Source organism: Balaenoptera musculus, chromosome 15, assembly GCF_009873245.2.
Source record: "Balaenoptera musculus isolate JJ_BM4_2016_0621 chromosome 15, mBalMus1.pri.v3, whole genome shotgun sequence".
Taxonomy (NCBI): domain Eukaryota; kingdom Metazoa; phylum Chordata; class Mammalia; order Artiodactyla; family Balaenopteridae; genus Balaenoptera; species Balaenoptera musculus.
Window position 1 is genome coordinate 23,947,828 of NC_045799.1, and position 24,295 is coordinate 23,972,122.

Below are 24,295 nucleotides of genomic sequence, written 5' to 3' on the forward strand. Positions count from 1 at the left end.
CTCAGGTGTTTGAGGGACAAATGTAAAAAAAATGGAGACTTAATCTGAGGTATTCCAGTGTGCAGATAATGTTTAATGAATGTTACATGAAGCAGATTTATGTTCAATATAACAAAACTTTATCAAGAATTGTCCTCCAGTGGGATAGGTAGCCTCACAAGGTCATTGGACTTGTTTGAACAGGGGCCCAGATAGTTGACCGTGAATCAAGAATGCTGTAGAAGGAATTCCAGTACAGAATAGAAAGTTCAAATGACTTCAAAGCCCCTTCCAACTCTCACACAGCTGTTTTAGTGTAAGCCTTTCACTAGATTTGTTTTTTATCTTGTAGGATGGTACAAAATGCATCAGTTAGTGGGAGAGCTGATTTTCATTTCCTAAACCTGTCTTAGGTGCTTGTGTTTTAGTCAAGTAGACTGATGAAGTCTTCCAAAGTTAGAATGAAGTCATCTGAGGACCAGAACAATTTGTATTGACTGGATGGAAATTTAGTCCACCTACTTCTTTAACTTATATTAATGCATGAATCTTGAAGAGGTTCTTTCCCCGAGTTGTTATTTCCAGTCCCTGTGTGATGGTCTTAAGGGACTTGCTTTAGAGATTTGTCCAGGAAAATGGCTCACCCAGGTATAAAGGTTTGGCCTCGCTGCAGGAAAAGTGAGGAACTATAAAATGCTCCTGATTGCTGCAGTATGAGCACTGTATAAATACACTGGCCAATCTGGTGAGGTCTTCATTATTTTGTAATGAATGCTTGCTTCATGAACATGTTGTGGGGAAAAACCTCTTTCTCATGGAACGATTTGGGCCTTGGAGGCAAGTGTTCCTTTCCTTAGGCAGAGTGATTGATTATGAACCAGAAGACTATATATGAGAATCAGAAGGAAACTGCCGAGTTAAAAAAAAAATCAAGACATAGGCCATTAGGAATTTTACTTAAAATTATAAATGTATTGATAGTTGAACTAGGCCTTAAGTTCCATGAAAAGAGTTTTTAACTGCTTTGTTTACTGCTGTATTCCTAGTGTCCAAATCAGTTTTAGGCACTGAGTTAGGTGCTCAATAAATTATTTGTTGACTGAAATAAAAGCTTATACATGTCCTAAACTCTCTGTTTCAAGGATAGGAATAGGCCTGTCAAGCCCAAAGCATTAGGATAACGATATCATTAGGATATCATTAGTTTGGTGATGGTACAAACCAGTGCTTCCCAAAATGTGTTCTATGTCAAATAGTTCCCAGAACCTCAGGTGTTAAAAAGTTAAACATGCTTCTTTTTTAGACTGCTGATATGGTGAATTACACTTACTGATTTGTGAATGTTGAATCAACTTGGCATTCCTGGGATAAATCCCAGTTGATCATGATATGATCTCCTTTTAAAATATTGATGTTAGTATTTTGTTAAGGAGTTTTGGATCTGTGCTTATGAAGGCTATGGTTTTGTAGTTTTGTTTTCTTCTGATGACTTTGGTTTTGACACCGGGGTAATGTTGGCTTATAGAATGAGTTGGGAAGTGTTCTTTCCTTTTTTTTTCTGGAAGAGTTTGTGTAGATTTGGTATCATTTCTTTAGATATTCGATAGAATTCTCTAGTGATGCCATCAAGCCTGGAGTTTTCTTTGGGGAAAGGTTTTTAGCCACAAATCCAATTTTTAAAATAGAGATAGGACTATTTATGTTATTTATTTATTCTAGTGAGCTTTGGTAGTTTGTATCTTTCAATGAATTTGTCCATTTCATCTAAGTAATCATATTTATTGGCCTAAAGTTGTTCAAAATATTCCCTTATTATCCTATTAATATCTTTAGGATATATAGTGATGTTCCTCTCCTCTCTGATTCCTGATGTTGGTAATTTTTATCTTCTCTGTTTTTCCTTCTTTTCCTCCCTATATCAGTTCTACTAAATTTTTGTCAATTTTATTGATATTTTCAGAGAACCAGCTTTGGCCTCTTTTGATTTTCTGTGTTATTTTTCTGTCTTCAATTTCATTGATTTCTGCTCTTATCTTTATATATCATTCTTTCTGCTTGCTTTTAGGTTTAATTTGCTCTTTTTTTTCTTTAGTGTCTCACCATTTGTTTAAATGTGGACTTCCAATGCTGATTTACTGCCCATATAAGTATATCTGATTTCCATTTGTTATATGTTCTGTTCTGTTTTCCCCCATATGAACTTTAGACTAAAATCATTGAAAACTTAACATTAGCAAATGAAAAAATCTTAATTGCAATCAAAGATATAATATTTTAATTTATTATAGGTATTTCTGCCCATCAGAAACTGAAATATGAATATTATATAGTATTGGATATAGTATATCCTTGGTGACTTTGAACCTTAATAACAAAACAGCTCTGCTAAAATTCTAGATTGGTTTTTCTTCAGTTGCTATGCCATTCTCTTTGCATATATGTATTTTTTAGTCTTTGTATATTTGAGTAATTTTCTCTGTCATTTTAAGGAAAAATAAGCTTCTATGAGCCTTTTGTTGATGGACTAATTTAATTGTATCCTTAAGGAAATATTTTGAAAGCCCTTAGAAATTCTTCTTCTTTTAGCACTGAGTTTGTCTTCAGACCTACAGTTCAACCCTTACAAGAATTTATTTTTCATTTTTAGGTTTTTGTGAAGGCATAATGTACATACAGTAAAATATACAAATCTTAAGTATACAGCTCAGTGAATAAATTAAAACCACCACCCAGATCAAGATTCTAAGAGAATTCTTAGTGCTTTGGGGAATAGTAAAAGGTTGATCCTTTTACTATATTTTACATTCATTAGAAACTCTTATTTATAAACATTGTATTCTGTTAATCAGCGAACTATAAAACTAGGGAAAACATAAAAAACAATGAGCCCCTCCCTTCAGGAAAAAAAAAGACTTACAGAATAGTTAATAGGACCAGAAGGGGTCAAATGGAAAGCAGCAGTCCTACATTCAACCACAGGGGTGTGGAATAAAATTCACATTTTATGGCAAGGCAAGAAAAATTTAAGCAAAAAATCTTCTCTGCCCTTTGGCACCCTCTCCCCCCTCATTGTGGATTGTGTATGTGCATTATGCATCACCAAACCTCCCCCAATGGCAGGAATACCTGCTCAACCATAAACAACAACATTCTCCTAGCATCAGCAAGACAACTCCTTAAAAGATAACATTCCTCTTGATCTTATAAGGGGTCATATGACCCACCACGATGAAGGTCTAGATTATATAAACTGTCAATAGTAAGTCATTTGATGTACAGCCCTCTGCTCAAAAAACTTATATAACTGTGTCTTGATTCCTAATGAGTAGAACAGTTCTCAGAACTTTCTGAGATACTCTTCTCCAGTTATAATCCTTAAATTGGCTCAAATAAAATTTTCCATTTCTTTCTTAAAAAAAAAAAAAGAATAGTTAATAGAGCTTCTGAGGAAAGATCAAAGGATTGAGGGCTTTGTTTGATTTTGGTCAGGAGAATGGGTAATTTTTTTAATATAAAGGGTTTCAGATTATAAAGAATTAATGTGGATGGTTCTGAATGGTGGTTTAGAGGCTGAAACGTGGTGAAATGGGTTTGAATTAAAGGAGAGAGTTCGTCTAAATATTGGAAAAACCTTTTTGACATTTTGATGCCAAAATCGTAAAATTGTGTGAAGTCTGTGAATGGCTAGAGACAGGTTTGGACCCATCCTTCTAGTTGAAAAAAAAATAAGATTCTGTGACCTACATCTAATGGCACTAGAACATTCACTTGGTCATGTCTTGAGTTTGGTTTTATTTTCTTTGTCTAGAAGATTAAGATTGCGGCCCTGCGCATGTATACTAGCTGTGTGGAGAAAACTGACTTCGAGGAATTCTTTCTAAGTAAGTTACTATTTTTGATAGTTGTGAAAAGGAAAATGAATCTACTTTTCATTTTTATGATTGTGTCTTGGTAGGATTGGTTTTTTTTTTTAAGTTACTAGTAAAACAGTTTTTCCTGAACAAAATGTATAATAAAAGCTGCTTATTTTTCTCTTTTAATAGAATAAACAAAGGCCAAAAAAACCCTATAAGTAAGACATTTTAACAAGTTTGAAAAAAAACCTAAAAATCTGTCCAGTACTTTGACATCATCATTCCCCCTTGTCCACACATGCATCTTTTTACATAAGAGTACTCAGAGTAAACACATCCTGTTTTACGTTCTGGATGTTTTACTCAGTATTTTTGACATGAACTTCTGGCCAATCATTTCTCTTTTATTTCTAGTTTATAATTGTTTAGTTAACCCTGGAATATGCCTCATGATTTTTCTTCTTTCTGTAGAAGGACTGTTGAGTCAAAAGGCACATGTAATTTTATTATTTTTATCCCATTGATAAATTGCTTTCCAAAAGTGTTTTACTGGTTTAGATCATCATCACTAGCAGTTGATTATATCAATACAGTATTCATTTTGTTAATATAAACTGTTGTAGTTATAAACAAGTCATTTAAAGCAGATACTTATAAAGTCATTGGGAAAGTTTAAGCTGTTTCCAGTTCCACAGATTTTGGAAGGAAATGTGTTCTGTGCACATCTGTGGTAATAGTCATTATCCTCAAAGCAACAAACACTTAACTAAATATACTTGATATTTTTCATGGACAGCCAATAATTATATATAATTATGTTAACAACAATGAAGAAAGAGATGAAGTTTTGATTATTTAATAACTATTTTGTTTTTTTAAAATTAAATGCAAGTTTTGTCGATTTTACTATTTCAGCAGATTGAGACAATATTTCATTGGAAACTTAAAATACTGTGCTGAGTTGTAATCCTAATTTGGTATACACCTTCCATTTCTTATTTACTCATAGTAAGGAAAGAAAACTTTCCTCCTTTTTTAATCTCTAACAATTTCTTACTTTAGGAAAAATTAGTCTGAAAGGAGAAAATATTCTTTCTCTACCTGATCAAGAGACTATTAATATTAGAAGCTGGATTTTTCTTAAGTGGTTTCTTGAATCCATATGCTCAAGTTTATTTATTTATTTATTTATTTGTTTGTTTGTTTGTTTGTTTATTGGCTGTGTGTTGGGTCTTCGTTTCTGTGCGAGGGCTTTCTCCAGTCAAGGCAAGCAGGGGCCACTCTTCATCGTGGTGCGCGGGCCTCTCACTATCGCGGCCTCTCTTGTTGGGAGCACAGGCTCCAGACGCGCAGGCTCAGTAATTGTGGCTCACAGGCCTAGTTGCTCCGCGGCATGTGGGATCTTCCCAGACCAGGGCTTGAACCTGTGTCCCCTGCATTAGCAGGCAGATTCTCAACCACTGCGCCACCAGGGAAGCCCGCTCAAGTATCTTTCATCAGATCTTTTTAAAACCTCATCCTACACATCTATTTAATATTAAATAACTCATAAGCTTATTATAATTATTTTGAAAGGATGTTTACTAGCTATCTTTGTTTAGCTAATCCTCATTATTGAAGATTCTTGAATAATGAGACTATTATTACATATTTAAGTTAATATATCATGCTTCAATTTATAATCTGTTGTAAACTACATATAAAAATAAAAATTTATTAAAATTATTAACTATTATATTTTAATAATTCACACTTACATGGTATGCTTTTATTTTTGTCTCATTTAGGAATTGCAAAACGTTGTGAGACCAGAAGGGCTTGTATTCTTATTTTCATTTTTCTTTTGTTTTCAGAAACAATTGAAACTTATAAAAAGGCTAAGTGATTTACCCAAGGTTGCTTAGTCAAGCCTTGATCCTGTGTCATCTGGCTTAAAATCCAGGAATTTTTCTACTATAAAATATTGCCTGTGAATGAAAATAACTGCAAAATAGAAATTGTAATCCATTTTAATATTTTTGTGTTTTATAATTTTTTGTATTTTATAGTTATTTTTAAACTTTTTTTTTTTACTTTTTAAAATTTTTATTTATTATTTATTATTATTTGTGGCTGTGTTTGGTTTTCGTTGCTGTGCACGGGCTTTCTCTAGCTGCGGCGAGTGGGGGCTACTCTTCGTTGCAGCGCGCGGGCTTCTCATTGCGGTGGCTTCTCTTGTTGTGGAGCACGGGCTCTAGGCGTGCGGGCTTCAGTAGTTGTGGCACACAGGCTCAGTAGTTGTGGCACGCGAGCTCTAGAGCACAGGCTCAGTAGTTGTGGCGCACGGGCTTAGTTGCTCCGTGGCATGTGGGATCTTCCTGGACCAGGGCTCGAACCTGTGTCCCCTGCATTGGCAGGTGGATTCTTAACCACTGCGCCACCAGGGAAGCCCTATTTTATAGTTTTTAAATGAGAACTACCTCTGTGAGATGTTCTGTTAGTATTGTGAACTGATGTTTATGTATATTAGAGTGTGTACATCTCAGTGAGCTTTGTCCTAGCCTTGCCCTTTGAAGTAGTTATCTGATGTCACATTTTTCAGTAACACCACTCTTACTTCAGGTTTTCTAAGACTCACTTTGAGAATTACCTTTTAGACCTATATCATGTTCCTTTGTATTATGCTCCATTGTGGTCCATCTTTGTCATTTGTGGTTAGATTAAATTTCAGAATCAAACCAAAGTGGTTCCAAACTGTGACCAGTGAATAAAAAAGGGAGCAAATCTGAAAAGTACCATTTTGAGGCAGAAAAGAATATCTATAAAATAATGAGACTGACTTTCTTGCATCTTGGATTCTAAAGAGTAGGCCAGACAGGTTTGGGGTAAAAGAAGAGAATGTGTATAGATATATTGCTTCCTAAGATTACATCTTTAAAGTGGCTATTGCTCCCTTGGATTTTTGGTATTTTAGGGCTTGACTTTTTAGAGTCCTGAGAATTCAGTAGCTTTTTAAAAGGATAGAAAGTCCCAGGTAGCTGGTCAGTGTCATTCTCACTCTTCCAACAAAAGTGAGACCAGTTATATTTCATGAAGATTGAGTTCTTTACTCAGTAAACAATATGCCTATCAGCCTCTTGGACAGGCCCCCACAAAATGCCAAAGTTATAGATACTCTGTCATCTCAGAGCCAAAGTGTTCAGACGTCTTGATCCAGAGACCTAGATATTGGGGATTCTGACTGGTGAGATACCTTAAGAGCCAACTGTTGTTTCCAAGATGTTCTGATGATGTCATTGTGGCATAAATGAGTGTACCCTCTGTGAGCACGCAGTGTTTGCTAACTGGTCTTTTGGAGATCATTTCTGTTATAAAGAGCACTTAAGGGCAGAGGCGTCCAGCCAATCAATAAAGCTTGTGTTTAATACCACACTGTTGTCTGCAGACTGCTTTGTTTTTAGCCCTTAAGAGTTCATACCTTGGAGAGGAGGCTCCTTAGTGAATAAATTTTGAGTTAATAAAATTGAGGTTCTACCTTTATCTCTTTCTGCTACTAATACTCAGCTATCAAATTTATCAATTTTGTGTAAGTGTATGATAAATATATTTTTTAAAACTTGAAGAAAAAAAAGATTGAGGTTCATCATTTTATTGATGCAGTCTTAAATAGTGAGTTTTTTCAAAGATAATTTAAACCCTAGTGTTTAAACAATTCACTAAAAAACAGCAATAGTGAATATTTATTGAGTACCTATTAAATACTAACTACTTTGTTAAACGTTCTACAGGCCTTATCTCATTTAATCCTCACAAGAATCCTGTAAGGTAGGTTCTCTTGTTTTCCCATTTTTACAGAGAAGGAAACTGAGGCACTGAGAGGTAAAGTAACTTTACCCAGAGTCCTATACCAAGTAAGAGGTAGAGTTAAGGTTTTGAATCAGAATGTCTGACACTGGTGTCTGCGTTAAACAAACAACTATGTTAATCCTGCTGCCCCATAATAGTAATGAATTATTTAATTTTATCCAACTTGATGTTGAGGAGGAAAGTACCTAGCCTCAGAAAATAGTGCACTGAGTGTGTACTGGAGCAAGAGTGTGATCATGGCAAGACCCTATAGCAGGTTTTAACTTTGAAGTGTTTAAAGACATTTCATGAAGCTAAAGAGTCTGCTATGTTGTTGAGTTGCTCACAGTCAAACTTTCAGTGGTCTTGTTTTTTAGGGCTTTACCCCGTGGGTTTCTGTTCTGACCCCAGTGGGTACAGGGAGTCAGTCATATGCCAGCTCTTTCCCATCCTCAGCCCTGAGCTGACCCCCAGAGGGAAAATTGTGACCCAAGTCCTGGTGCTGGCCTGTCTGTCTGTCTGTGCTTTCCAGCCGAAGAACTGATTCCCTCTTTGAGAAAATTGGAAAGGCTCCTGGAGGCTGCTGAGAAGCTTTGATGTAGAGGTAGCAACTGAACAAATTGTCCTTTAGAAGCAGCCAAATTTCATTTTCCAGATTGAGAGACAGACTTCCAAGAAAACTTTTCTTTTTAATGTTTTGTTCTAGCATCCAAAAAAGACCGAACTTTAGATCCGGGCTTGAGAGTTTCTCATGGCTGTTCTTGTTCTAGGTAGAGGGTGGTTGGCCCACTCTCAGATGGCATGTGTCTTAATAGCTGAATGGCTAGCCAGACCAGCCTTCACCTCCCTCCTGCTGGGCTCCAAGAGGAAGTCCACTTGACAGCTGCTGGGCACCTCCCAGTAAGCTCACCAGAGTATTTTGGTGTCAGTTTGTGACAGACCTGGACTGAAATCCCAGCCCAGCCACTAGCTTGTTAATATTGTGGCTGCCCGCAAGTTACTTAGCCTTTTCGAGCCCGTTTCCTTATCTCTCGAATGAGGCTTATAATGCCTTTCTTCAGGGTTAAAGTGAGGATGAAGTGAGATAATGTATTGACATGACTAATGGTGGACCTGACAGGAAGTATGGACCCTTAGTGAATGTTAGTTTCTGATACTAGTATTAGAGAGGCAGTTAGCGATTAAGCCGACAGTGTATGGAATCAAGCAGATCTGAATTTGATCCCAGATGTCTCATTTCATAGCTGTGTGACCTTGGGTAATTGTCATGATCTCTCTAAGTCAGTTTTCTCACCTGTCAAATGCGGATAATGTCAATACCCACCTCTTAGGAATGTTAGGAGGAGTCATTGAACTAATGCTTGTAAGGTACCTATTATTTCTGACACATAGTAAGCACACAATGAATTACAGCTCTTTATTATTATTGGCGTTGTTAGTGTACCTCACAGGGGTCCTGCTCTGTGTTTTCTATCTTAGTGGCCCCTATTTGTTATCATTTAGTACATTGTATACTTTGTTTGCTGAAAGGCAGAAGATACTACTTCCTTCTTGAGTCATTACTCCAAAGGACAGATTCTACTCTAAGGGCCCGAGTTTCCCACTGATTCTCTTTTTTATTTATTTATTTATATAAATTTATTTGTTTTATTTATTTATTTTTGGCTGCGTTGGGTTTTCGTTGCTGCACGCGGGCTTTCTCTAGTTGCGGCGAGCGGGGGCTACTCTTCATTGTGGTGCGCGGGCTTCTCCTTGCGGTGGCTTCTCTTGTTGTGGAGCACGGGCTCTAGGCTCGCAGGCTTCAGTAGTTGCGGCATGCGGGCTCAGTAGTTGTGGCTCGTGGGCTCTAGAGCGCAGGCTCAGTAGTTGTGGTGCACGGGCTTAGCTGCTCCACAGCATGTGGGATCTTCCTGGAGCAGGGCTCGAACCCGTGTCCCCTGCATTGGCAGGCGGATTCCTAACCACTGAGCCACCAGGGAAGCCCTCTCTTTTTTCTTTATCCTCTTGCTCCAGCTTTTCTCCCTGCCGTGTAATAAGGAGGGCATATTCTGTGGGGGACCCCTCTTCCAGCCAGAGGCATTTCTTAGAGATCTGAGAATTGAGAGGCGTGGATGTCTAAGCCCTGAGCTGATTTTTGGTTTCTTAAACCAAGGAGAAGCCCTACCTGGTTTGTCATTCCTGGGGGTGGTGAACAACCTTTCGTTAGATATTATCTGCTTTCTTATTCAACTGTAGCTCCCTAGAGTCCTGCTTCTTTCTTCTGATCATTTATTTTGGTTGAATCATTTAGCATACCCATTGGGTCACCTTAGAGAAAGAAAGCAGGAAAGGGAGATGGACAAGAAGAGCTTCCATTTCTCAGCAGGGCTCAAGTGAAAAAAAGCCTCTAGTTAAGTGGGGTAGGTAAGGTGGTGTCTGCCTAGCTTTCCAGAAGAATTGGAGCCCAGGAGGGGAAAATAACATTGAATCACAGTTGGAAGGAATTATAAAGATCATCCAGGCCACATTATAGAAAGTGAGAAAACTGAGGCTCAGAGAAGAGAAGTGACTTCCCCCAGTCCACACAGCAAGGTGGTAACAGGGCTGGAACTAGAAGCCTGTTTGTCTGACTGCGTTCAATGCTCTTTCAACCCATGGGCTTGCCTTGTGGTTCCATTGGCCTTCTCTATGATAGCATAATCAGAGAGCACTGTGACTACCATATATTTTAGTTGAACAGATTCCTACCGATAATTTCAAATATAGTCCATATTCCTCTTCTAAACCTTCACATATTTATACTTTATTGTTATTTTCTAGGGTGTCAGATGCCTGATACATTCAATTCATGGTTTCTCATAACTCTACTTCATGTCTGGTAAGTGAGCAATTTAAGTGAAGTCACCAAATGTATTTTTGTTTTTAAAAACACTGCTGACTTGTTAAGGTATAGCCTTCAGCAGGGCTGATTATATGAAATGGCAGTTGTTCAGGCATTAAAAGCTGTTCCTTTCATTTTAATAACTGGTGTCTTATAGCACATTTTTTAATTAAAGGTCAAAGCATAGTCCCAGAAAGAAACTAATATCTGTAGGATTTTCTCAAAGAACACCTAACCCAGTGAACAATGCTATCAGTATCTGTAAGAGACCCTGTGAGCTTGGGTGGAAAGTTCTTTCCCTTCGCTGTTTTAGGAAAGTTCACATTTACGTAAAAGTGGTTTGAATTGTGAGCATCCGTGGTCATTTTCATTGCTGGTCATCAGAAACCTATAACAAATTATAGCACTGACATTTACGCCTGTACCTCTAAAATGTGCATACAGGTTAGATTCATGCCAGGTTTGTTGCATGTAAAAATATTTAACACCTTAAACAGTATATTTTTTCTTCAGCTGCAAATTAAGTAGCCAAAAAAATCAATTTTTCATCTAATGTTACACAGTATTAAAGGTCAGAAGGATATAGGAGAGACGTTGAAGTGGGGGCTGGGGACTATTTATTGAACTGCCAGATCTTGGGAAAGTAAATTCTGGAGAACTAAGTTTACTACTTTGACCGTAGTGAGTATCTGAGGAACGTGGGGAATGGTTGCCCTGTCAAAAGGACCCTTGTTTGAGACTGCCTTCAGCTGAGCTTTGCATCACAGGACTGACTACTATATAAAGACTTTTTGGTTTTGATCACCTCTGAAATATTTCTTCTGAACTCACATAGTCAGTGAGATTGGCTAAGGGGCCTAAGGTGGCAGTTCATGTTGTTTTTTCCTAAGCCGGTAGTTTGTTGAGTGTACACTGTGTCCTGGGCAGTCAGTAAGCTATGTCAGGAAGCTCACAGTCTAGTGAGGGAGATAAGACATATATAATAGTCAGTTATAAATTGGACTGGCTAAGTTCTGTCATAAATCTGAGTAAGTAGTGCCTGTAGGATCACAGAGGAAGCTGCAACTATCAAAACCCTTGAAATGTGCCATGTCTTTTAGTCAGGCAGCTAAGAAGGCCAACCACCTTCTGTCTGTATGGTGAAGGTTAGGAAAAGGTTCAGGGAGGGCAGCTGGATGTACTGAGAGGAAAACTACTTTTTCAAGGGTAGAGGACTGCAGAGGTGGCCCTGTGGAATTACTCACTGGAAAGGTGGGAGGGTTGAGAGGAGGCTAGGCTGTTCCCAGAGGAGCTCAAAGATAATATTCAGAGTCAGAATGAAAGACTCTTTATTGCCCAATAGCCAGAGGTATCAGAGTGTTAGAGGGAGTGGATGGCAAAATAAAAAATATAATCCTTGTGACCACATCCCAAGGTCAATACCTGACTGCTAGCAGCTGGGAGAACCTTGAAACTACTTGTAGTTCTTTCAAGTTAGCCACCATTTCCAAATGTGCCTGCTGAGCCTTCCTTGCTGAGGTTGGTTTAATTTCTCAGAGGAGTGGGGAGTACCACCACCAGTTAAGTAGGGGGAGGGAGGCCTGTCTATGCTTGGTGTCCCCTCCATCCTTCCTCCTTGGTTCTCATGACCTGTGGGCTTCGGTGGGATGAATCAGCAAACTCTTATTGTGTTAAGGACTGGGGGGCACTGGAGAGTAGGATATGACATGGCGTGCCCCTTCAAGAAGCTTAGTCGAGTGGAAAACAGGCACAGTACAATTGCCTGTAATGGATGACAATGAAAGAAGTGCTGTGCCCAAGGCACAAGCAGATACTATGGAAGGACAAGGAGGTGTGACTAAATCCAAATTTGGTGGATGAGGAAGTACATATTGGATAAAGAGTTGCTCTGTGGTAGAGGTGACATTTGAGATGTACCATGAAGGGTGAGTAGAATTTCTGTCAGAGAAAAGGAGGGCATTTGGGTTGAGGGAATTATTAGGAGCAAAACATAGAACATGTACAAGAACATGGAGTATTTGAGGGCAGCCAAGTTGTCTGAAGCACTCAGACAAGTTGTCTGAAGGGCTGGTTTGTGGAGGAATGTAGTAGAAAGGGTCACCAGAAAGTTACTTTAGTGTCCAATTGTGCTATGATCCTCCAAGAAGAATTGGGGAAACTCTCTTAGAGGGAAAAAGGGATCCACCCCAAGTCTGCAGAAAAGCTATGCTCTTCTAAGTCCTGTTTTCTTAGCCTGAAGCTCCAGGAGGGTAACTGAGGGATCACCAAATCCAGTATTACAGGGCTCAGTGGACTTGCTAGGGATGTGCAGGGTTGAAATACCTCCTGTGGGTGGTAGTGTGAGGGAGAGGTGGGGAGGCTTAGAAAGCAGTCATAAAAATAGAATCTGCCCCCCCGCCCCGCCCGTGGAAAAAAAAAAAAAAACCCACAGAACTAGAATACCCTGGCAGTGGACCTTGCAGAAAGCTTGCTTAGGTTCCCAAGGGTGATGACTCCCTGTTGGCTCTCAGAATAGGGACAGGATTTCTCATATCCTGTTAGTTTCCTGTAAGAGGTGTTGATGTTTCCCTTATCCTGTCTGCTTTCTCTGGTTCCCAAGTTTTTATGTGTATTGGGATTTAGGACTGGAACCCCTCCAGTTCCTAGAAAGCCCTTATCAGTTGTGTATTCTTGTGAGCTTGCAGCTTTGGTGACTATGTGTCCTTTGTCTTTGCTGAACAAAATTAGTATTCACCATGGCTACTGAAAAAATGCTGAGAGAGGTTGCTGTGTGGGGTTTCCAGCATTCCCATGTGGACTTGATAAAAGCCAACCTCCTCCTTTGTTCCCTGTCTGGGACAGTGGCATTGTGATCCATTCAGGTACCCACACCAGAAACCTGGGAAGCCTCTTTGACTTTTCCCTCACTCCCTTCATCTGGTCAGGCACCAGTTTCACCATCTGCAACTTTTTTGACCATGACCCATAGTAACAAATGCATTTTACATTGCAATCCAGAACACACACATGTATCTGACACAAACGTTTTGTAAAACTTATCCTTACAATGTCAGATGATCTCTGATATTTTCTACTCCATTTGAATTCATTTAAAACAGAAATTCAAGATGTCACCCACTAAATTGATTTCACTGGGTTACAAGTAACAGTACCTGAAAACTGGTGTTTGGCCTTCAACTTCCCTCTTCCTGTGCTATTGGTCTTCTCAATACAAATTGGATTAGTATACACACACACACACACACTCTCCTTAATATTCTCCATTGTTCTCAGGATAAAGTATGTTTCCTAGCATGGCATTCATATCCCACCAAATATGCCACCTGTGCCACTCTCGTCTGGTACCACTACCACCATCACTCCCTCCCCTGCAAGAAAAAATTAAACTGTGTAATAGAAATTTCAGGTCTTCTGCACAAAGTTTTCTCCTGCCTAGAAAGTCCTTCTCCTTCCTCTCCACCTGACAAACTCCTATTTTTTGTTCAATATCCAACTCAGATATCTCTGCTTTGAAGCCTTTCCTTCCCTCTGAAGGCAGAGTTATTTCCTCTTCTGAGTTCCTTTAATATTTTGGTTACCTTTCTTATAGCACTCATCACATAACATTTTTATATTTTATCATATATGTGTCAATCTTCCTTGTGGATGGTGAATTTATTGAGACCAAGAATTATTTTTGGGCTTCCCTGGTGGCGCAGTGGTTGAGAATCTGCCTGCCAATGCAGGGGACACGGGTTCGAGCCCTGGTCTGGGAAGATCCCACATGCCGCGGAGCGACTAAGCCCGTGAGCCACAATTGCTGAGCCTGCGCGTCTGGAGCCTGTGCTCCGCAACGGGAGAGGCCACGATAGTGAGAGGCCTGCGCACCGCGATGAAGAGTGGCCCCCACTTGCCGCAACTAGAGAAAGCCCTCGCACAGAAACGAAGACCCAACACAGCCATAAATAAATAAATAAATAAATAAATTAAAAAAAAAAAAAAAAAAAAAAGAATTATTTTTATTTTCCTTTTGGAGAGATATGAAAATGAGATATTTCTTTGGCTCGATAAATGTTGATTAAATAATCTATGGCCTCAGATCTGACTTGGCTCCTATGGCAATTGGAAGGGTCGGTGCCACTGCCTGTTAGTGGGGAGAGTGGCAAAGCTCTGCGCCTACTTAAGTTTCCCTGGGGGGTGAGATGTATGTAGGTAGAATTTATGTTGGTGTTCTAAGTATTAATAGATTTGCAGAGACCCCCATTTTAAAATATGTCATGGAACACTAGTATGTTATAGATGCAGAAATTAATTTTAGAAAATGGAATGGAATAAATAAAATTAGAATATGCCCATGATGGAGGTAGAGTGGAGAGGAAAATGCAGTTTGTATTTTTTTTTTTTTTAATTATTATTTATTTATTTATTTATTTTTGGCTGTGTTGGGACTTTGTTTCTGTGTGAGGGCTTTCTCCAGTTGCGGCAAGTGGGGGCCACTCTTCATCGCGGTGCGCGAGCCTCTCATTATCGCGGCCTCTCTTGTTGCGGAGCACAGGCTCCAGACGCGCAGGCTCAGTAGTTGTGGCTCACGGGCCCAGTTGCTCCGTGGCATGTGGGATCTTCCCAGACCAGGGCTCCACCCCATGTCCCCTGCATCGGCAGGCAGATTCTCAACCACTGTGCCACGAGGGAAGCCCCGCAGTTTGTATTTTTAAAAATTATTTTAAAGTCAGGTATATCATAAATACAATAACTACTAGGCCCTTTACAGTACTATTTTAAAAATTATTTACTTATATTATCTCACACATTCTTATAACTGCTTTATTCCTGTTTACATGAGAGATCAAAGACTGAGAGCAGTCAGAGAGCTTGGCCACAGAACTAGTTAGTACATGGTAGAGAGGAAGTTCAAGTATGGGTCTGGCTAACTTTGAGTTGCTTTAAGTTGCTTTCCTCATTGGTAACTAAAACTACTGAAGTATCTAATTAGATAATTATTTATTAATACGAATAATATTTAATATTAGTGATACTATTTATTACTTAGTTAAGTACCTGCTTATTCTTAAACATAAATCCATAAAATTACAGCATTTGTTTTCTAATTGAACCTACGGTATGCAGCAGATTTGTTCCCTGCCCTCATAGGGCTGAGGGTGTGGGGGAGAGACCTGAAAGAAGTCATTAATAAAATACAACTGGGATGGGTGCTGTGAGAGTAAGTGACAGGGCTCTGTGGGGGAAGAGGGATACATAACTTAGTTGAGGGGGTGTGGCTTACTCAGGGAGGGCTTCACTGAAGAGATGACATTTAAACTGACCCCTGAATAATGAGTAGAAGTTAGCAAGTCAAAGAGTGGATGAAAAAGCATTGCAGGCAGAAAAAGCATTGGTGGGGAGGGAGTTTAGGAAACCAGCAGAGCCCTTTTTACAGATGAGCTTTTATGCTCAGCCACAGTGTATGAATAGATAAAAGGATTGCTAGTTGGGTTGAAGAAGTGGGAATGACCTGCTCACTTCAGGTCTTCCCAACACGCCCACTGATAAGGGACCCTTACGTAGCTCCCTGGAAACTCAGAGCACAGTTTAAAAACCGCAGATCTAGTCCAGCTCCCTCATTTTACAAATGGGGAGATGATCTTGGCGATTTTAAAGGATTTTTCACAGGCCTCTTTATCCGTAATGGAGGATCCGAGACTCAAATCCAAAACTGACTCTGCGAACTGCTCCTTCTGCAACACTTTGCTTCCTGCATGCGTGTCCCTTTTCGGTGGTCGTGGGATGGGAGTCTGTGGCCCTGAATTTGAACTGCATACCACCGACCAGCAACTGTATGAAACTGTGTTTCTTAGCATTCACTGTGTGTGTCCTGGGAGAGGCAACAAGTAAACCTGAAAATAGTACATACAGGGTGCCAAGGGCCGTGTTTGATAAGCAGACATACAGATCTTTTGGAGCACGGGGAAGGGAGGCAGCCTGGGGATAGTCAAAGAAAGCAGTTGCATTGGCCCTCTGGGGTCTAGAACTAGAGGACATGGGGTCTTGAGGAGTTATTAGGAGAGGAAGAATTAATTGTAAACTACTTTTTAAGATGTCCCAACTGAGAAAGAAAGATGAGAGGATGATCACTAGAGGGAGAAACAGGATGGAGGGGGGAAGCATTTTGTTATTTGTTTTTTTGTTTTAAGATGGGGAAACACTGGAACATTTTTATAAGCCTAAGGGAAGAAGCCTCTGGGAACGAAGAGAAAGAAGTAAAGTGTGGAGGTGGAAGGGGTTGGAAAACAGACTGGGTCCAGTCTCAGTCCAGCCAGAGAACCGCCCTGGCAGACACTCCTGGCCTTTTCAAGAGGGCTCTTTAACACCACCACAGCAGTTCTGATGTAGCTGTAGGGCTTTCGAGCTCATGCTGGATTCCAGCAGCTCCAGACCTGCTGTATATGGTGAGCCCGGGCCATGTGCACATCCTATCTCTGCCTCCCCCAGCCAGAGTCGCTCTGTTTAAACACACACACACACGTAGCTTTTTGCCCAAACCAAAGGCCTGCGCAGCATCATTTTACCAACATTGCACAACCTAAGAGCACTGGTACCTGCTCCCCAGGAGCTTGTTCGTTATAGTGGATGTGACAAGCAGGCCACAGGCCAGGTGTAGCTCTTGGAGGAGGCTCTCTGTCAGGTGAGATGGCTTAAGGAAGTGCCTTGCCCCACTTGTCTGTTTGCCCACAGACTGTCCTGTGGCCCCCATGCTCCCCACATAAAGGGTAGGCTTGGTGGGGAGGGAGTTTAGGAAACCAGGTGGAGATAGCCATGCACACAGCCCCAGGAAAGGGTCAGCATGCCAGCTCACAAATAAATAAACTCATTCATTAGCACACTGCTGAGACTTGAGTGTGGCCATGTCAGCTCTGCTTTCTTGGCCCCAGCCGGTGGCGGAGTAAGGGAAACAAGCTACGTGAAAGTCCCTTTGGGATTCCTTCATAGCAGCCAGAGTGACACACCTGCCCAAGTGCCCACTAGTCTTCATTGAATTCAAAATCAGATCCTCTCTGAGCGGCTTATAAACTACCATGAGGGAGAAACAAGGCCAAAACACAACTGGCATTGTCAGAAGGCCCAAGCCGAGCAAGTGAGACAGGATGCTGAGAGCTGCCAGGACATGGCAGGAGGTCAGAGTCAGGAATAACAAGAATTCTTCCCTCCCAGATTTGGGCAGAGAGGAGAAAAGCGTGGCTAGGAAACTCTCCTTCCTTTGAACTCTGCAGGCAGTGTTGTCTTCCTCCGAGTCTGACCTAGCAGGAAGAGGCCCTTGGAGCTGTGCTGTCACAGGATGGGGGAGCAGTCAATACTGACACTGCCCTGGGAGGCACTGTGGCTTGAGGCAGAGAGGGGGAGCCCAGGCTTCACTCCAGCTCCCCTCTCCTTCACTGAGCAACCTTTAGGTACTTAACCTCCTCAGAGTGTCAGTTTTCTTTCCTGTGAAATGGGGACAGTTATACTTAGATGGTGATGTACATTGAAAGAGGTGGTGAATGAAAATGCATCTTACAGTGACAAGTCTCATATTAGAGGACTTAATAAATGGTAATAATCATTATTACTATTTGCCATAAGGCAAAATTTACATCTTAGCCCTTTATATTTTGAGACTCCTAGTGAATGAGTCTTTCTTCCCTTTCCCCCTGTCTTTTAGATATTAGAGAACCATCGGACTAGGGTTTGAACACTCCTTTTTTTCTTTACTTTGCTAACTGGGTTATTTGCTTTACTTATATGTAAAAGAGATCAGCATTATTTATGAGGCGCTGGAATCACTGAGAGACAAGGACAGTACTGTGAAGCTCAAAACCTCAATAATAAACTGTGGGTTAACAGCATCATCAAACTCGGGAGGGGCAACCGGAATTGCTCCTAAACAGAGAGTAGTTTATGCATAGATTAAGTCTATACTCGGAGTAGGTACTAAATAGATACTTGTTAAATGAATGATTAAATTAATTATTTAATACAAGAATTTTAAAATTACTAGATTGTCTCTTTCTAAAAAATAGACTTTATGTTTTAGAGCAGTTTTAGGTTTGAGTGGAATATTGTCTCTTTTTAAAGTTTCTTTTGCATTCTTAAGGGCAATTTTTATTATGTTTTAGCATTGAAGTCTCCCCTCTCCCCCTTCCTCTTCCCCCCAGAACAGCTCTGAAATTATGAAGTAGCAAATTAATCAGTAGCAAAATGTAACTTGACCTCTCAACATTTAATTTAAGCATTTATTATGAGGAATGCATCCATGATGTAAATTGAAGTAGAGCTGTCCTGATCTTTTATTTAAACCTAGTATTCTCAATTGTGGAATAGTTTACTTAATGACTCAAACATATTGTATGGGCAGAGCCTGTGACACGTGTTGGCTTTGTTTTGTAGTGGGTACCAGGACCATCAAATCTTTTTTGTTTACCATTTTGAACTTGTTTTACTCATTTTCTTTTCACCTTCCAACATACTTTAACCTATTCTGGATCATTCAGGAGGTCCTGATAACTCTTTTTCTAAAAAAAAAAAAAATTTATTTATTTGGCTGTGCTGGGTCTTAGTTGCTGCGTGCCGGATCTAGTTCCCTGACCAGGGATCGAACCAGGGCCCCATGCATTCGGAGCACGGAGTCTTAACCACTGGACCACCAGGGAAGTCCCGGTTCTGGTAACTCTTAACTGTATTTTGCCAGGCTGCCTTCTTTGAGTTGTACTCGTAGCTATAGCCTCCCTGTTGAACTGCTGTTGTGTTTGTTTTATTTATTTATTTTTGTGTGTGTTTGTTTTAAATACATTTTTAGGTTCTTTCCTTTTAGTCTGCCAGCAGTTACATTTTGCTGTTGTAGGTGTGTTTGCCTCAGGTTAGCCAGTCTTTTCCCTTCTGATATTTTATTTCTAATATGATGCTAGTTTTGAAACTTAAATTATTGCCCTTGGGAGGATTAAATGAAAAACAAGGTAAATGGATTTTGGAAGGTTCGTTCTAGTCATTAAAGAGGCAGAAAAACAGTATAACTCTGGGATCAGATTATTAGGGTTCAGATCTCAGCTTTGACACTTAAGTTTTGTAACTCTGGGCAAGTTACTTCTCTAAGACTCAGTTTCCTCAACTATAAAGTGGGGACAGTAAGAATACCAGCCTCCTATAGTTGTTGTAAGGATTAAATGAAATAATGTATCTGAATCACTTAGCACAGTGCCTGGCACATAGTTGTGTTAGCTGTTAATTGCAGCACTTGTCCATTTTTGCTATTAAAGGGTTGTTTTTGCTTTCTTCCTATTTCTTAGTCTTATTAGAATAGGAAAAAATTGCCAGATAAGCTGAATTCAGCCTAGATCAGATGTTACCCTAACAACTGCTAAATAAATTACTACAACTCTATTATCCTAAAAAGGGTCTCACTGGGGTGACTGTAGTATCTGTGGATGAAACACAGAGTTGGAGTTGAGATTTCTTCACCACCATCCTTCTGTAACAGATTGTTTTTTCAATGTAAGAAAAGTGTATGTAGAATGCTACCATTGTGGGAAATGGGGAGAAAAGGGAAGCTACTATTTATGTAAAAAGAGTACATATACACTAAGTTGGTATATATATAGATTACATGTGGAAGGTTTCCTAAGAAGCTGCTAACTGTGGTTGCCTTAGGGAGAGGAACCTGGTGATTGGGAGATGTGGGTAGGAAGGGGACTTAATGTTTTTTTTAACATGTGCATGTATTATCTATTCAAAACATTTACTAAACAAAGAAAGGAATAGACTGAACTTGTAGGCTTCAAGGTTAGGTATCCTAAGAATTGACCTTCAGCTTGATCTGGACATTCCAGGCAGCTGACTGTCTAAGATGTGGGCCCCAGCCTTCAGCTATGCTTTTTCCTTGAAGAGGACAAACACAAAAGTTCTTCACAACAAGACGACTTTTCTGTCCTTAACTACCTAGAGAATTTGATTCACAAATTCAGGACAAAAATAAGTTGAGCCTTTAGTTAGCTGAGTTTGGTGATGGTGGATGAATGGACAGCCCTGTGGATCAGAATCTTATTTTCCCAGTAGAACTCATGGTTATCTTCAGTACACTGCCTGTTGATGAGAAGACTGATTGTTTTGATTTTTTTTTTTTTAATTTACTTATTTATTTATTTATTTTTGGCTGTGTTGGGTCTTCGTTTCTGTGCGAGGGCTTTCTCTAGTTGTGGCGAGCGGGGGCCACTCTTCATCGCGGTGCGCGGGCCCCCCACCATCGCGGCCTCTCTTGTTGCGGAGCACAGGCTCCAGACGCGCAGGCTCAGCAGTTGTGGCTCACGGGCCTAGCTGCTCCGTGGCATGTGGGATCTTCCCAGGCCAGGGCTCGAACCCGTGTCCCCTGCATTGGCAGGCAGACCCCCAACCACTGCGCCACCAGGGAAGCCCCTGATTGTTTTGATTTTATAACTTTAACTATGTGAGATGAAATTTACTGTAGAACTTTATATTTGATAGTGTTTTCAAATTGTCATCAATTGTCTACTGAACTAATTAGGTACAGTGTTTTAGGAATAATTAGAATTTGCCCTTCATTCATTTATCAGGCTTGAATTTATAGTTTTTAAACTCTTAGTATCAGCAAAATTAGGTGCAGGTTGCAGCAAACTTTGCTGTTGCATTTCTCTCAAAAGGTAGATGCACACTTAGTTTAAATTTCTGGATCAGACAATTGTGAATACCATAGTTCTACTGAAGTAAATATTCACCAAATTTGTCATTTTTCAGCCTTGGAAAGAAAGGGTTTCCAGCTGGGAAGAAAGAAAGGGTTAACTTCTGAGAGACTTATCTGTTCTTAAAGCCAAGGTCTTATTACACCCCTAATCTTATTACACCCCTTCTTCCTGAAAAACATTCAGTGGCTCTCCTTTGTCTACTGAGTGAAGTCCAGACTTTTAGCATGACATTTTAAAGCCCTTCATGACCTTTCTGGCATATTTTTCTGTTTCCTATACTTCCCTTCCACAAAATCTAGGTATTGTCCCATCCATGTGCTGAGCTTTCCACGGCCCTGTCTTTGCTCATAATGTTCCACCTGCTGGAAATTCTCTTTATCTTTTATCTGTCCAACTGCAGCTCACCTTTCCAAGCCCCAGGTACAATGTTTCATTTTCCATGAAGCTTTCCCTGATCCCACTCAGCCAAGAGTAATCCTCTCAAACTCCATTGCACTTTGTGTTCCTCTTGGACGGGTACTTACTGCGTTCTCTCTTAGGGCTCTTGTCTCCCCTAAGGAGACTAACTGCTCCTTGGAAGCTGGGCTCTTGTTAACCATCACTCTAATCTCCACACAGTAGGAACTCAATTTATGTCCATTGAGTGAATTTAGTGTCAGTCAGCATCTTGAAAGTATCTTCAATTTGCTTTACCTTTTCAACCCAGATAACCATTTGACTGTAAGCGCTATAAAACAAACTGCTCTGAAACAAAAAACACTTCACTCCATGTTGATATAGTTAGTAAGTTTATGGTCTGAGAAAATCTGTGCCTTTTAAACCTCAGAGGGCAGGTGTATTAACAAGCTACAGAATTTTCATATAAATGAAGAATTCCATTACCTCACTATTGCTGTTGATGAATTGGCCTCTGACGACACTTAAGCATCAAAACACACAGCGTCTTTTCAGGTGGAGAGGCTAACTTTGGTTAACTTTAAGAAAAATCTTATGAAAAAGGACTGTTGAACTTTCCCCAGTTTGTTTCTGCCTTGGAATATGCTCTATATCATATAAAGTGGCCAAGTCTTTTTCCATGACCTGTTTTTATTGTCACAAAGTGTTATTTCTTAGGCACTAACTGGGTTCAGAGGTTACAAATTTAGAATCACAGCATCAGCAAATCCCGAGGTTAGAAGGGACTTTAGAGATCGTGTAAGTCAGCCTTCCGTCAGATAGATAGCTGAGTTGCAAATTCTCTACTTTTTGAGGTCATCCATTACATTATTCAAATCTTCAGAAACTCCCCTATTAGAAAGTTTTTACTTTCAACATTCAATGTTGAGTAGTTTTTCTCCCTCTGTGACCCACCCATTAGTTCTGATTCTACCTTTTGGATAAACAGTCTAATCACTTTTCTGCAATATTTAAGGCAACTGTCCTGTTTTTCTCCAGGTTAAATATCTTCTGATCTTACAACTCTTCCTCTTGTCTCTTAAAATATAATGTTCAAAACTGTCGACAGTATTCCAATTAGAGTCTGACGTGCGCTGAATAGAACAGAAATCTCACGTTGTACATGAAGATATTATATTTGCATTACTGTTTCTAAAATCACATTAATTTGGGGGGCAACCATATCATCTTCTTGACTCCCCTTCAGTGTATACTGTCAACGTAAGCCTGTAAGGCTTTTTTCACACATAGGTGGGCATGACTCACCAATCCTGTACCTCCACAGCTGTTCTTTTAGACCCAAGTGCAGGACCTTAGATTTATCCCTGTTAGATTTAGCCCATTGAAACAGTCTGTTGAAGTATTTTTGGTTCATGGTTGGGTCATCCAACATATTTGTCTTCCTGCCCAGCTTCTTGCAATCTACAAATTTGATAAGTACGTTTTCTTTTCTCCATCTTAGTCATTAACAGAGATGTTGAGGCAGGCCAGGCTGGAATCATTCCATTGGACCTTACTATTGCTAGTAGATTTAAATGGGCAGGATTAATTGTGTATGGAGATAGAATTGTCGGTTTAGACTGAATACTCCATAATTATAGTAGGAGTTGTCTTTTAGGTGAGTAGTCCTATTGTAGCTGCTTAATAACTATTTAACAAGAGATAATAGAAATACGTATGGTCATAAGAATGAGATTAGGAACTAGCTTGGAAAGTTGGTGACCCTGTTTATATTCTTATGTATAATTAAATATAATATTGTATTTATTAATTAATAAAACATAATATAATTCTTACATTCTTATGTAAGGTCTTAAGCAGAGGGCATTCTGGACTGATTAGAGGCAATGTGGTATAGGGGAAAGAGCCCTAAACTTGGCCCTGAGATGTTTTATTCATTTATTTATTCAGAAAATATATATTGAGTGCATACTATACTTAAGCCCTAGATATACAATGATTAAAAAAAACCCAAAAAAACCCAGACTTGATGTCTGCCTTCAATGGAACTTACATTCTAATGGGGGAAACAATTTGATAATTATACAGATGAAATCATAATACTTTCTGTCATCTATATTCTGGATGGGTACTATCCAACAGAAATATAATGCAAGTCACACATTTAAAAGTTGCTAATAAACAGCTCATTCAGCTCAATATCAAAGAAACAAACACCCCAATCCAAAAATGGGCAGAAGACCTAAATAGACATTTCTCCAAAGAAGACATACAGACGGCCACGAAGCACATGAAAAGATGCTCAACATCACTAATTATTAGAGAAATGCAAATCAAAACTACAATGAGGTATCACCTCACTCCTGTTAGAATGGGCATCATCAGAAAATCTACAAACAACAAATGCTGGAGAGGGTGTGGAGAAAAGGGAACCCTCTTGCACTGTTGGTGGGAATGTAAATTGATACAGCCACTATGGAGAACAATATGGAGGTTCCTTAAAAAACTAAAAATAGAATTACCATATGACCCAGCAATCCCACTACTGGGCATATACCCAGAGAAAACCGTAATTCAAAAAGACACATGCACCCGAATGTTCATTGCAGCACTATTTACAATAGCCAGGTCATGGAAGCAACCTAAATGCCCATCAACAGACGAATGGATAAAGA

At 39.7% G+C, this 24,295-nt stretch overlaps 1 protein-coding gene across 2 annotated transcripts in view; it reads left to right on the forward strand.

Annotated features, from left to right (window-relative positions):
- Window positions 1-24,295, forward strand: part of LOC118880860 (ubiquinol-cytochrome-c reductase complex assembly factor 1) — a 95,101-nt gene that overhangs the window by 26,125 nt on the left and 44,681 nt on the right. For both annotated transcript variants that reach the window (XM_036824952.1, XM_036824953.1), the window contains 2 exons: window positions 3,788-3,860; window positions 10,458-10,515. In XM_036824952.1, coding sequence (XP_036680847.1) covers window positions 3,788-3,860; window positions 10,458-10,515 — 131 coding nt within the window. The remainder of the gene's footprint in view (window positions 1-3,787; window positions 3,861-10,457; window positions 10,516-24,295) is intronic.